At 40.7% G+C, this 13,534-nt stretch overlaps 1 protein-coding gene across 1 annotated transcript; it reads right to left on the bottom strand.

Moving 5' to 3' along the window:
- Positions 1-5,940: 5,940 nt before the first annotated feature.
- On the bottom strand, positions 5,941-12,063 carry gphb5 (glycoprotein hormone subunit beta 5). The gene is made up of 3 exons (XM_072364752.1): positions 11,824-12,063; positions 9,223-9,421; positions 5,941-6,265 (listed from the first exon to the last, which is right to left on the bottom strand). The coding sequence occupies exons 1-3, from the start codon at positions 11,850-11,852 to the stop codon at positions 6,074-6,076; spliced, it is 420 nt and encodes a 139-aa protein (XP_072220853.1). The 5' UTR covers positions 11,853-12,063; the 3' UTR covers positions 5,941-6,073.
- Positions 12,064-13,534: the final 1,471 nt, after the last annotated feature.

The raw sequence follows: 13,534 nt of genomic DNA, 5'->3' as shown, positions 1-13,534 counted from the left end.
ACTGTGTGATTAGTCACTGGAATGGTCCACGCTCACTTTTTCTTGGCCTTTTTGGCAGACGCAAGCAGCTGCTTGCGCTCTCAATATTGAGACTGTCCTGAGTCAGGCCCGTGGTGTCGGAGGAGATCAAGAGGAGACGCCGAGGGTGTCGAGCTGGTAACGAGGGTGAAGGAGAAGTGGAGGATTTACAAATCATCAGTTCCTTCAGTTACGATGGGAAATGTCAACTCCTTGGCAAATAAAACGGACGAGCTGTGTGTGCTTCTACGGGTCGAAAGGGAGAATCGGGTGTGCAGTGTCATGTGTTTTACGGAGACGTGGCTGACTGGAGATCTCACACGGACATCTCGGACCGGAGTGTATCCATACCCGGATTTAGGATTATTCAGGCGGACAGAGACACATCGTTAAGTGGCAAGAAGAAAGGAGGGATTGCAGTGTTTGTTAATGAGAGATGGTGCAACCTCGGCCATATCACCGTGAAGGAGCGTCTCCGCAGCCCGGACATTGAACTTTTAGCTGTGAGTACGGGAATTTTCCTCCGCTATCCTGATGTTTACATCCCCCCATCAGCTTCTGGAGCAGCAGCATGTGACACTGTACACACCACTGTTGCTTGGCTACAGTCTCAAACCCAGAGGCATTTGTGGCCATAACTGGTGATTTCAATCATGTACAACTGGACTCAATTCTCTCAACTTTCCACCAGTTTATTGATTGTCCCACTCGGGAGAACAGGACACTGGTCACAGCTCTGCCCCCACTTGGAAGATCAGAGCACAACCTGGTCCTGTTAACGCCTCTGTATGTTCCTGTAGTCTCAAGGCAGCCTGTCTCCACAAGGACTGTGAGAAGGTGGACTCAGGGGGCCAGCGAAGCCCTGCAGGACTGCTTTGAAATCACAGACTGGACTGTGCTCTGTGAACCACATGGGGACAATATCAACAACCTCACAGACTGCATCACTGACTACATCAACTTCTGTGAGGATACCACTATCCCGACCCGGACTGTGCGCTGTTTCCTCAACAACTAGCCTTGGATCACCAGTGACTTGAAGGCTCTTCAGAATAAAAAGAAGAGAGCCTTCAGATCTGGTGACAAGGATGAGTTGAAAAGGACACAGCGTGAACTGAGGGTGGAACTGAGAAGATGTAAGGACTCTTACAGGCAAAAGCTAGAGAGCAAACTCCAGCAAAAAAACACCAAGGATGTGTGGAAGGGTATGAAGCAGATAACTGACTTCAACATGAAAGACCACCAGCAGGGGGGCAGCCAGACGGAGCAAATAAGCTGAATGGATTTTTCAACAGATTCAGCTCAGGACCACTGCTTTCCCCACAACCACCCCTGCTGAGTACCTTTAACTACAACCCCCCAACTCCAACAACCTCTTCAGGATTACCCACGCCCCCCAACGTGACATCTGGCCATTTGATGAGACAGCTGGAGAGACTCCAAAATGCCAAAGCAGCAGAACCTGGCATCAGCCCGAGGGTCCTTAAGTCCTGTGCAGCCCAGCTGTCTGATATCCTGCAACACATTTTCAACTTGAGTCTGTTGCAGGAGACGATACTGGCGCTATGGAAAACATCCTGCATAGTACCGGTACCAAAGAAAACCAACCCATCTGGCCTCAACGACTTCTGTCCAGTCGCAATCACATCACACGTGATGAAAGTCCTGGAGAGACTGGTTCTGTCCCACCTGAGACTGCTGGTGAAACCTGCACTGGACCCTCTTCAGTTTGCCTACCAGCCTCGTGTGGGTGTGGATGATGCTGTCATCTACCTGCTGCAGCGTGCTCATTCTCACCTGGATGGTGGTGGATACACTGTGCGGATCATGTTTTTTAATTTCTCCAGTGCCTTCAGCATCATTCAGCCAAATCTTTCATGTGAAAAGCTGCTAGGAATGGATGTCAGCTAATCTACTGTCTCCTGGGTTGCTGATTATATGTCAGATAGGCCGCAGTTTGTTAATTTTGGGAGCTGTCTGTCTGATGTGGTGTTCAGTAACACAGGGGACTGTTCTGTCTCCATTCCTGTTCACCCTGTACACCACTGGCGTCTTCTGACAGATTTCTCAGGGGGGGCAACAGTAGTGATGATGACTAAAGTGACCCGTTCAATGGGTAAATTAATAAGTAGCAAGTCAGCTGTCACAAATATTTTTTTTTCTGGTCAACTCACATTACCAACACTGCATATAAGGCTTACCGCAACGCGGTGTCCGTCACCCAGCTGTGCTGCTATGCTAATGTTTCTGAGCACAGCTATCTTGACGCAATTTTTCATATGAACTCTTGATTGTTCATGCTTCTTGATGCGTTCGGAGAGGTGCTTCAAGTCGGTTTGTTCTGACTGTGTCCATGTTAAATCACATTTGTCACTTAAAGATTGCAGGGAAAACAGAAAAGTGCATTGGCTATTCCACAGCCTGTCAGCCACGACTTACGCTCAAACTAACTCCTATTAAAACTCCAGTTGTTCTCCTCCATTGTCCTTCCTGCAAACGGGTAGATAGATAACGATCTCACCGAATTTGGTGGAAGCTGCACCTCGCTCATGAAGTTCGCCATCATCCCGCTGATTTACCATGCTGCACAAGCCTTTTTTTAACCTGAAATCTGCTGCAAGACCATAAAATTCTGCGACACTGATTGGCCAAATATTTATTAATTTACGCTGGCAACAGTACACGATTGGCTGTTTGGCTGCACTGCTTTGGCGCTCTGACCAGCGCCCCAGGACAGAAACGATACGAGTCTGTCTGTGGAAATTCACTGGTGAATGAATGTCGGTAGGTGGGAAATGTAGTGTATTTTGCATTTAGGCACACACTAGTGTGTAAACTGACATTTTTAACTTAATTTGTAAAAATATATTTGACATTTCCCCTCCTCTTATCAGGGAGGGTGGCGCCCCAGCCACTGCTGTACACCTTTAATTTCTCGTACCACTCTGAATCGTGCCAGCTGCAGAAGTTCTCTGATGACTCTGCAGTGGTTGGGCGTATTAATCCTGTAAGACCCACTGTTGCAAATTTACAAGTGATGTTTTAAAAAAAGGCCGGCAAATGTTTTTTTTTTTCTTCTTAAGACGACATTTACATAGGTATTGGGTCCTTTTGTTTGTCCTCACAATGCTATTGGATAGAAGAAGTGTTTATAGGGCCAGTCATCTGGCCTTGAACTCACTCTACCTGCAAATTTGAGCTAATCTCCTTTTTTTGTATGACTGGATTTGTCAGGATTAAAGTAAGTAAAATTCCCTAAATATTTTTTTGTGTCTATTACAATGTGTAAATATTTAGTTATTTTGAAAAAAAAATCTAATTTGATTTAGAGCTTGTTTTGTCTATGTTGTATTTCTACAACGTTGGGCCTTACATATTAAATATGGACTGAAAACTAAATCATAAATCTAAAGCGATTTCATTGATATATCAGAGGCCTCCTAAAACAATATCTGAAAGGTAAAAAAAATTTAAAAAAAATGTTTTTTCTATATCTGGGTCTGGGTGGACAACTTTGTGGATTGTTGCAACCGGAATCACCTGCTCCTGAATGTGGACAAAACCAAGGAGATGGTGGTCGACTTCAGGAGAACAAGAGTCATGAGAAAGCCTGTTGACATCATGGGCGAGGAGGCTGGAATTGTTGAGGAATACAGATATTTAGGTGTGCACTTGAACAACATGACATGATTGGACTACGCTACCAATGCTGTGTACAAGAAGGGGATGAGCAGACTGTATTTCATGCGGAAGCTCAGATCCTTCAATCTGTGCAGCAAGATGCTGGAGATCTTCTACCAGTCTGTGATTTGTGCTTTGCTGTAGTTTTCTGGGGGAGCAGCATCAGTGCCAGGGATGCCAGCAGGATCAACAAACTGATATGAAAGGCGTGCACAGTTTTTGGACTGAAACTGGAGACGTTTGAGTCAGTGATGAGCAATCCATCCTGGACAGTCCTTCCCACCCTTTCCATAAAACACTGCGGGGACAGCGGAGCTCATTCTCCATCAAACGATTCAGCTCTCCTTTGGGCCACAGATGAAACAGTTTGCACATTTCATTACTTTTCTGTTTTTATCTATCCATTTCAGTTTATTATGGATTTGCACAGTTTAATATTGGTTTGCACCAATCATATCAGTTTACAGTATTATAATCATAAATACTTTATTATTTATACTATGTATGAGTATATTTTTATACTAGGTATATATCTCTTTGGCTTATCCTCTACTTTTGTTGTTGGTAATATAACTTGATTTATGTGTGCTTACTGTTTGCTGCTGCATCAAGAGAATTTCCCCTTGCAGGATGAATAAAGTACTGTGATTTGATTGATTTGATTTAGACACACTACTCAACACATTGTTTTCTCACCTTGTAATGTTTATATGGAGTACACACGTACCAACATTACAAGGGAGCATTCTGTTTATTTTGCATTAATACTCTTGTCTTTCTTTTTGAGTTACCTGGGGTTTGGCTTCTCCTTCCTGGTGCAGCAAAAGGCATGGGACGGCTGAGGACTCTAATATACTGGCCAGCCTCATTGGACTGAGCCATATGCTGCACTGTCATAGGGGTATTTGGGGTTTGTTTATTTATTTTTTCTGTTGGTTTAGAATGTAGCAGCCATTTTGTTTCCCCTTTGTGTTTTACATGGTTTAGCTAAAGCAGTATTTAAGTTCCCTTTATGTGTCTGTGCAGGAAGGTCTGTTTGTTTACGTCCATTCATTTGTTTGAGTTTTCTTTAGTTCTGTTTGAGTCTGGTTCTATTAATTTGACCTCTTTTATAGGCCTGTTTAGTTGAAAATTTGATTTGACAACATATTGCATATTTTATGTGTAAATAAAAAAAAGACCTGTGTCCTTGTTGCCTTACTGCTTAAATACTTAAATACATCATAATGTATAATTCATGTTCTGACCACTTTGGAATTCAACATTGATTGTCTGATTACATTCCAAATCAACAGTTGTAAATGTTGTAAAGTTGTAAACTTTTTTCACACTTTTCAAGCTGTAATTATATAATACTTACAGACTCATCATGTGAATGTAAATTATTTTTATAATTATGTGAAGACTTAATTTTTTTTATATGGAAGTCCTATCTATTAACATTTAAACAAAGTTACTGTATATATCATATTACATTACTGTTTATAATGTCTTTAGTTTCAGTGTTACAGTATGTGATGTTTAGGGCTTTGAAAATAAATAAAAATAAATCAGGATTTTCTCGAAATCAAAAAGTGTATTAAAATAATCTTGTATTTATTTTAGAGAACTGCATGAATTTCCAAAAAAATAGGAGCAGAAATCAATGAAACGTAATGATTATCTATTCTGGGTTTGACCTTTTCAGCAGCATTTACTTTACTAAAAGTGAACCATTGTTTCCTTAGCAACTTGGCAGAGTAAGGGAGGGAATTCATCATAGGAGGAGTGTATACTGTTTCCCCCTGAGTCTGGAGTTTAATACATTCTTCCAGCTCGTCAGTAGCATATCTCCTTTGTGGGGATCACATAAATCATGTGGTGAATAAAATTATGGTTTGAAAATTCAGAACACACAGCATCAGAACTTGCTTCTTTCATTAATAAAAAACAATGCAAACATAGAAATGTTTTATACTTCTTTTCATTCACTATGAAATTTGAATGGAATTGAAGTTAGATTAACCTTAATGATACATTTGAGGGAAAAGAAATCAGTTTACATGTATCCTTGAGAAAATTCCTTAGAGCCACAATTGAAAATATGTTATATCTGACATCCTTTTGTTCAACATAAAAGTAATTATGAGTAAACAAAATAATAATTCATGGAGTCACCTTCTGAGTTGGTCAGAAAAGAAAAGGATTCAATTTTGCATTCAAAATCCAAGCAACTAGCTGGTGAAAAGATTCATCCTGATTTACCTGCCTGGCAGTGAAGAAGAGAAACCGTACTGCAATATTCCCTGCTGGTTGATCAAATGTGCCGTAAAAGAATAAGCAAATGGAAGCAAAAAGTACACTTTCTTAAATACAATTTCTCTCTGTTGAGACTTCACACAGACGTTATGCATTCAGTGGTGCTTGTCAGACAGACCCCACAGTCACACCTTAGGGCCACAGGGTAGGTATAAGTTGGGTCAACATTGGGCTGGCAGTTGGGCAGTTTCACAGTGACCAGACGTGTCCTGTTGTAAGTACAAACCCGCTGGTAGGACTCAATGAAGGGAGGCTCCAGGACTGGCTTCTGAAAATGAAAAAACAGAGCTTTCTCACCAAACTGCCAATTGTCAAGTTTTTGGATTTTTTTAAATCTCTGATGCGTGTTAGATTGATTGGTATTTCCAAATTGGTGAGCAGATTAGACAGTTTTCTTATTAAACACTTTAGTTTGATTAATTCTTTTGATCTGTTTGTCAATATTTTCTTCTAACAAAGTCAGTCGATGAACCTTAGATTTCTTATGGAACCATGTTTCATGGGAATTTTGATACAACTGCAAATCTTCAAGTAATCTCACTCTCATAAAATCTATTCTGGATCACATTTTAAGACAGTTACAGAGAAGGCAAGAATGCCAATTCTAAAGCTTCAGAGTAGAAGCTGGACTGTTCTCTGACCTAACTGCCTGGAACCAGACCTTTATCCATTCCACTCTCTGACCCATCCATCCATCCATCCATTTTCTATACCCGCTTAATCTGTCGGTCGGGTCATGGGGGGGCTGGAGCCTATCCCAGCGGTCATCAGGCGAGAGGCGGGGTACACCCTGGAGAGGTTGCCAGTTCATCACAGGGCCACACAAAGACAAACAAGACAAACAACCACACATACGCTCACACTCACTCCTAAGGACAATTACCCGGAGAGAACACACATACACGAGGAGAACATGCAAACTCCACACAGAAAGGCCCCAGCTGGGAGTTGAACCTGGTACCCTCTCGCTGTGAGGCGATGGTGCGACTCTCTACTGACTATTACCTCCAGCTGGACCTAAAGGAAGACATCAACTCCCTTTGCTGCTGTCTTATCTCACTGCGGGGAACAGCAGGCAATAATATATCTGTCTTCTTTGATGGGATTCTAAGAGCATCACAAAAAAAGGTTGGGCCTCCTGCATGCACAGCAGCTATACTGCGCTAACAAAGCTGAGAGACTCATGAGGTTCCCAGAATCAGAATCAGAATCAGAATTTCTTAATGAATTCAGTTTCTTAATGCTTCTTGTCAGTGAATACAATGTGCCAGATGAAACTGGAGGTTTCGGAAGGGGGTTTTTGTTGTCAGAATGAGGTGACTTTTGAAATTCAATTCTGACTTATATACATATGAGGCAGTGTGAAGGAAACTGCTGCTGACACTTCTATCTCTGGTTTCCCTGCTGATCACAATTTTTGTGGAACGTTAACCTAATCTCAGTGAATGCTTCTCCCAAAGCGTCCTACATTCTTCTGCAAGACACCCACATCAGGCTGCTTCTCATTACATTGTGACAATAATAAGATCTTGGCAGGGTAATACATACTGAATCTATTTTTTTTCCAAGAAAACTTGGACAACCGTATTTACCTCTCCCATATTTGACCATACTTTATCTTTCCTGCAGCGGAATCCGTGCCTGTTTGTCATGTGGAGAGACTAATTGGGAATCACGGTCTATTTTCGTCCTTTCTTCTTTCTTTTAATGTTGTGTTCTTAAGTGTGGATTCCCCCACTCCCTAAAACTCATTATTTAATGTACATACTTGCCTGGATTGTTTTTGTTTTGATAATAAGTTGCTATATTTACCATGATACCTTTCGTGTTTGTTGTAGTGGTCGTTCTAGTGTGGAGATACTGGCAACTTTGTCTTTCGCAGACTGAGGTGATAATCCAGCCGATTCAGCAAACTACTTGGACTGACCGCATACGTGCGCCATGTGTACTTGAGTCGGCCCATTTTTGAGTGAGACCGTGTATAGTGTAAATCATGTTCTTTGGGTAGTTCTGTTGTGTTGTTCCCAGAAAACCAAGAACTTGCTCTTTAACTGGGAGGCGTTGTCGGTAGTCATTGCTTTGTGTATCTCAGCACGTGACTGAGCCCACCCACAGCAGAGGGCACACTCTTGATGTGCTAATTTCAAAGGGTGTGTTATTTCAAATGTAAATGTTGTCTATGTTTCTTTATCTGATTATTTTTGTGTTTTCTTTAACACTGTTTTCTGTTACACCCAAACCAGCAATTGTATCTGCAGTTGTTCAGGGAAGACTCATAAATTACAGCACAGAGTCACTGGGAAATTATTTGGTTTGAAAGTTCTAATGTTGATGATCTGTTGAACTCTTACACATCAAGTGTTTTAAATGTTTTGGATACCATTGCTCCTGTCAAGATTAGAATGGTTAAAAGTAGGCAAAAGGCGCCATGGAGCAAAGAAGAGTCAGTCAGGGCTCAGAAAAGGGACTACAGTAACAGCTTGCTCACTGAGCTCTCTAAACAGATTGTAAGACAGCTGCAGTACATTCAGAACGCTGCTGCTCAAGTCCTGACTAGAACCAGGAAGTACGACCATATTAGTCCAGTGCTCAGGTCTCTGCACTGGCTTCCTGTCGCTCAGAGATTAGACTTTAAAGAAGCTATGCTTGTGTACTAGTCTCTTTATGGTCTAGTGCCAAAGTACATCTCTGACATGTTAGAGCCATATGAACCAACTCGGACTTTGTGAACCTCAGGGAGGGGTCTCCTGCTGGTGCCCAGAGTCAGGACTAAACAAGGTGAGGCTGCGTTTTAGTTTTATGCTCCTAAAATCTGAAACAGTCTTCCAGAAGATGTGAGACAGGCCTCAACTCTGACAATGTTTAAATCCAGGCTGAAAACAGTTCCTTGCCTTGCCTTGCCTTGCCTATCGCATGCTGTCACCGGTAACCACTCACTGAACTGCCTATGGAGGCATGTAACTGAAAACCGGCCTTCCCCACAGGGATCACCCATCTCATCCAACCAATCCATCGTATTTGTCTCCTTGCATGTGAAACTGGTCACCCATTTGGGTGAATCTTTATTTGGTTAATTGTCCTCATTCCTGAAATGAAAGATTAGTTAGAAAACGACAGGCTGTTTTGTGTCAAGTTTGCGCGTGACTCCGTGTGATAAAAATTACACAGCCACTCCTCTGCTGTACTCTGCATTTACAGTGCAGCAACTGTCCTCTTTCTCCTTACCTCCCAGGTCTCACAGCGCCCCCAGCAGGCATCGGTGGTGATGTGCAGGCCCCCACAGCCAGGTTTCTTAGCTAGAAAAGTAAACTCCCGAACAGCACAACCGATGAAGCGCCTCAGGTTAACAGCTGAAACGTGACGAGGGGAGTCTGACTGTAGAGAGGTCCAGACCAGAAACCAACTCAGCACCAGTCCAGGCCTCCTGTAGGGCGTGAAGTTCATTTTTAATGTTTTCTTTTCAGGTTAAATGTACAGAGGGAGCTAAAAGATCATAACTAAGTGGCTCAAGTGCACTAAAGCTGAGAGTACCAGCAGGAACAAAAAAAGGAAAGACACTTCATTGGATGATATATATTCATATTTTCACGCCTGTCATGAGACTACTATGATGATTTTTTGAATGCCCAAATTTATTTTTTGCTCTCCAGCAATGATGATAACCTTTGTTAAACTCAAACATGTTAGACTTTTCTGTGGTAGTAGTATTTGCAAATCATTAACTTCTGCTGCTTGACTTCAAGCAATAAGCATCATTATTGAAAGTAACAGCCACAGAGGAGGTCCAACTGCAATTAGCACTGCTCCACAGGCTTGGGGGCTACATTCATAATTATGTATTTTAAAGGAGCCATCCACACATTAGCATCACAAGGTTGTTTGTAATCCTAAAACAAACACACTTTTGTATCTTTATATGCTTCATCTTTCCTCGTCATTTATTTAATAAAATATTCAAAATCCATATTTTCTTGTGTTATTATTTCAAAAGGCAAAGTAAGTTACTTGTAACCACCACACTGGCCATACTCTTACTGGCCATGCCTTTTACTGGTTTACGCTAATCCTGACTGATCATCATCAACTAATGAATCTAATGAAAATATTTAGTTAGAGGCTATGAAGTCTAGGTCATCCCTCCTCCACCCTATGACAAGAAAGAAAATTAATTGCAGTATGCTGCAGAATGCTCTGCACAACAGAGATGATTTAGTACACTGATACTGACCAATTATATACATATGTATATATATGTATGTATATATATATTCATATATACTCCATGCAGCACACCACAGTGCTGTCATGTTACTTTTACTCAATTATCTTGTTGTTGAGGTTTAGTGCTCTATCCTCTGCTGGACAAACCTTATAAAGACAGACCCAAACTGTACTTACTATATTGTGTCTTTCTTCATATGTTCTTAGAATTTTCTGTTTGAAAACATTGTTTTTTGGAAGATTGTTTCACGCTGGTTTGAATGTTGAGCTGCTGGTAATTCTGATATTTTCTGTCATTTTAAACATCTGATATGATGCATGAAATTAACTTTGCCAATGGGAAAGTTGTTTATATGTAGCAGCTCATTGAGCTTTCCAAAACACTAATAAAGTAAGACCCCAAGTGCAGCTGAGTTATAAAAGGGATCATCTAAACGACAGGAGAGAAAGGAGGAGGAATTAAAACCATTTCTTCCTTCCAGCATATTTGGGAATGTGAGAGCACTGACAAATAAAATGGCTGAGCTTGAATTAGTGATGAGGATACAGCAGTCATACCTGAGACATGGGTGTGTAGAACATATTTAAGACTCAGACATCTATCTACAAAGCTGTAGTAAAAGAGCAGAAAATGTAAAGCAGAAATCAAAGTGGAGGGATTTCCCTGTTTGTTTACAGATGGTGTAATCCTGGACATTTTACTGAGAAGCCTGCCAGTTTCTGCCAGATATAGAACTGTTGGCTGTGAGTTTATGTCTATGTTGTCTCCTGAAAGAGTTCACTTTACCCAAGGGCACCACATATCAAATCATCAGTTCAGCTGTTGTCAAGCTACAAACACAATACACCGATGCATTTATTTATCTATCCTCAATAATTCATACTGTAAGACTGTCATGAGTTCAGCTCAATTCAGTTGCTCTAATCAAGACTGTAAGTGCTTTGTATACTAAAATCTGGATCTCCTACAAGTTTCTCCCTACAGAAGAAGCATAACATCGAGCCAAAATGACTTCATCAAGGTGTCAGAGCTCATATTATCAGCAAAACTTGAGCTGCCCAGTTTTAGGCTATTGACCTTAGAAGGCTCTTTTCAAATGTTTTAAGCAAAGCAGAAAATTAGCCAAAGTCACATTAAGATATCCTTATAATTAAACAAAGAAAAAAGTCAGATCTAACAACATATTTCTAATTTCTCATCAGCCAACTTTTAGAGTTATATTAGTTTGTATTTAAAACTATTCAAGAATAGCAATATTAATTCAGCAAAGTTCTCAAGTAGAACTCATATATAGAACTATGTCAGTGTCAATCTTTGCTAAGTAATAAAATAATCAGTAAAACAGTAATTAAGCATGATGAAAAATGTGAACAATCATTCAGGCAGTTTTTCGTACTTTCATTTTGCTCATAGATTTCACTCAATGAAATAAAAATAAATAAATAAATGTTCTTGGGGTTCATCCCCAGCACAGTCCATGTGAAGAATTGTTGCTGCAGAGCTTGAGCAATATTTCCTAAATAAATCTACTCCTGTATGTTACCCGCCCTTTAATCAATAAGCATCAGCAGTATTTATTCAACAGTATATTCTATATCACTCACCATTGTGGCTTTTTCCAATGAAGAGTCATCTCAGCTGGAACTCGCAGGTACTGTACGATCAATCAAAAGTTAAACTTTGCTGTGTAATGAACTGCTACTATTGATTCTTAATTTACTTGTTTGCAGTATAGTTTGCAAAAAACAAATCACAGGGCTTGTCACTGTGTGGTCCTCAGACCTGAACTGTCTGCTAAAGGATCTGACAGTGTTAACTGAGGCTTTTTATCATCCCCTGTGATGGCAATCAGCAGCTGAAGTCTTCACCTCACTCTCCCTCTACTCTTGACTCCCTAAACTCCCTGGAGGGCATTCTACCTGTCACTACCCATCCTACTTAGTTGCTAGCTTGTTCCCACTCCATTACCTTAATTAAGGAAAGAGTCTACCCTTTTGTTAATAGTCATTCACATGGAAGAGTGGGAACAACTTACTGAAACACAGTTCCTACCTGTGTCTACTCTCACTCATGCAAGCTCAATTAGATGGCTCCAGAATCAGCCCCCGCTCCTGTTCCCACATGTCAGCTGCAATCATTTCATACATACATATTTTTATCTTATATTAATATCACTGTGTTTTTTTTCTCATGACATTCAGATAGAGACAGCAGACTGGTTGCAACTCAGGCTGTGTCAGAGGGGATGGCATGTCAGCCCACATAGGAAACAATGACAAAAAAAGGACAAAGAAGACCTGTGGTAGGAAGTTGAATTGATTTGAGTGACTTCTGCTTAATAGGGAAACTGCAATTGCCAGAGGCCCTTTGGGAAGAATGGGCAGCCAATGACGCGTAACTACTCTCTGGTTGTTAAGAAAATGAACCTTTAAATGTAAAGTTGAGACAAAGTAATTAAAATCGAATTAGAAAAAGAATGTCTGGATGATGAGTCAGGGGCAGGCTTGTACTCCTGTCAGAGAACTTGTCTTCCATGCTTGAACAAAGCATGACTCTTACTGAGCTGTGCAGAGTAAGTAGATGTAGTAGTAGAAGTAGTATGATATTAGATAAGTTTGTGATAGTAGATATAAGTTTATTTTAATCTATTACAACACGTATAAGCCTGGATTTCTACCATCCGGCTTGGTGTAATTATCCTCAAGTTGTTAAGGAAAAATTCGATACTCTCCATTTACTGATATTTTTAACACATTTAAAAAAACAAAAACATTTTAAAATATATTGTGGTGGAAATTGCTAGAAACACAGACCAATTCAGTAGCTTGTGCCTCAGGACAAAAAAGGAGAGAGAACCCATGTAAACTCAGAAATGACAGAACTACAAAGAAATAGTGGGCAACATTTGGCCCCTGAAGTTTTTGTCTGGGCAGGAGCTCCTAGTGGAATGACACACCACCTTTAACATACAGCTGTAGGTGTGCAGACTTGTTATTATTCCAGCACTTTTCAGACTTTTCATTAAGATCTCCTCAGAAAATTAACATTTGGCCCCTGAAGTTTTTGTCTGGGCAGGAGCTCCTAGTGGAATGACACACCACCTTTAACATACAGCTGTAGGTGTGCAGACTTGTTATTATTCCAGCACTTTTCAGACTTTTCATTAAGATCTCCTCAGAAAATTACTTTGTAATCCACTCTAAATGCTGTATTTAACACTGAAATGGAAAAGAATTGAAGGGTTGATAGATGTCTCAGTCAGTTAAAGTTATAGACAAAATGTCAGTGATGATAAGTGGATGGCTAAAGGTCTGA

This window comes from Leuresthes tenuis, unplaced genomic scaffold, assembly GCF_036924035.1.
Source record: "Leuresthes tenuis unplaced genomic scaffold, fLeuTen1.0.hap1 SCAF_15, whole genome shotgun sequence".
NCBI classification, from domain to species: Eukaryota; Metazoa; Chordata; class Actinopteri; order Atheriniformes; family Atherinopsidae; genus Leuresthes; species Leuresthes tenuis.
This window is presented reverse-complemented; position numbering and strand designations above follow the sequence as displayed.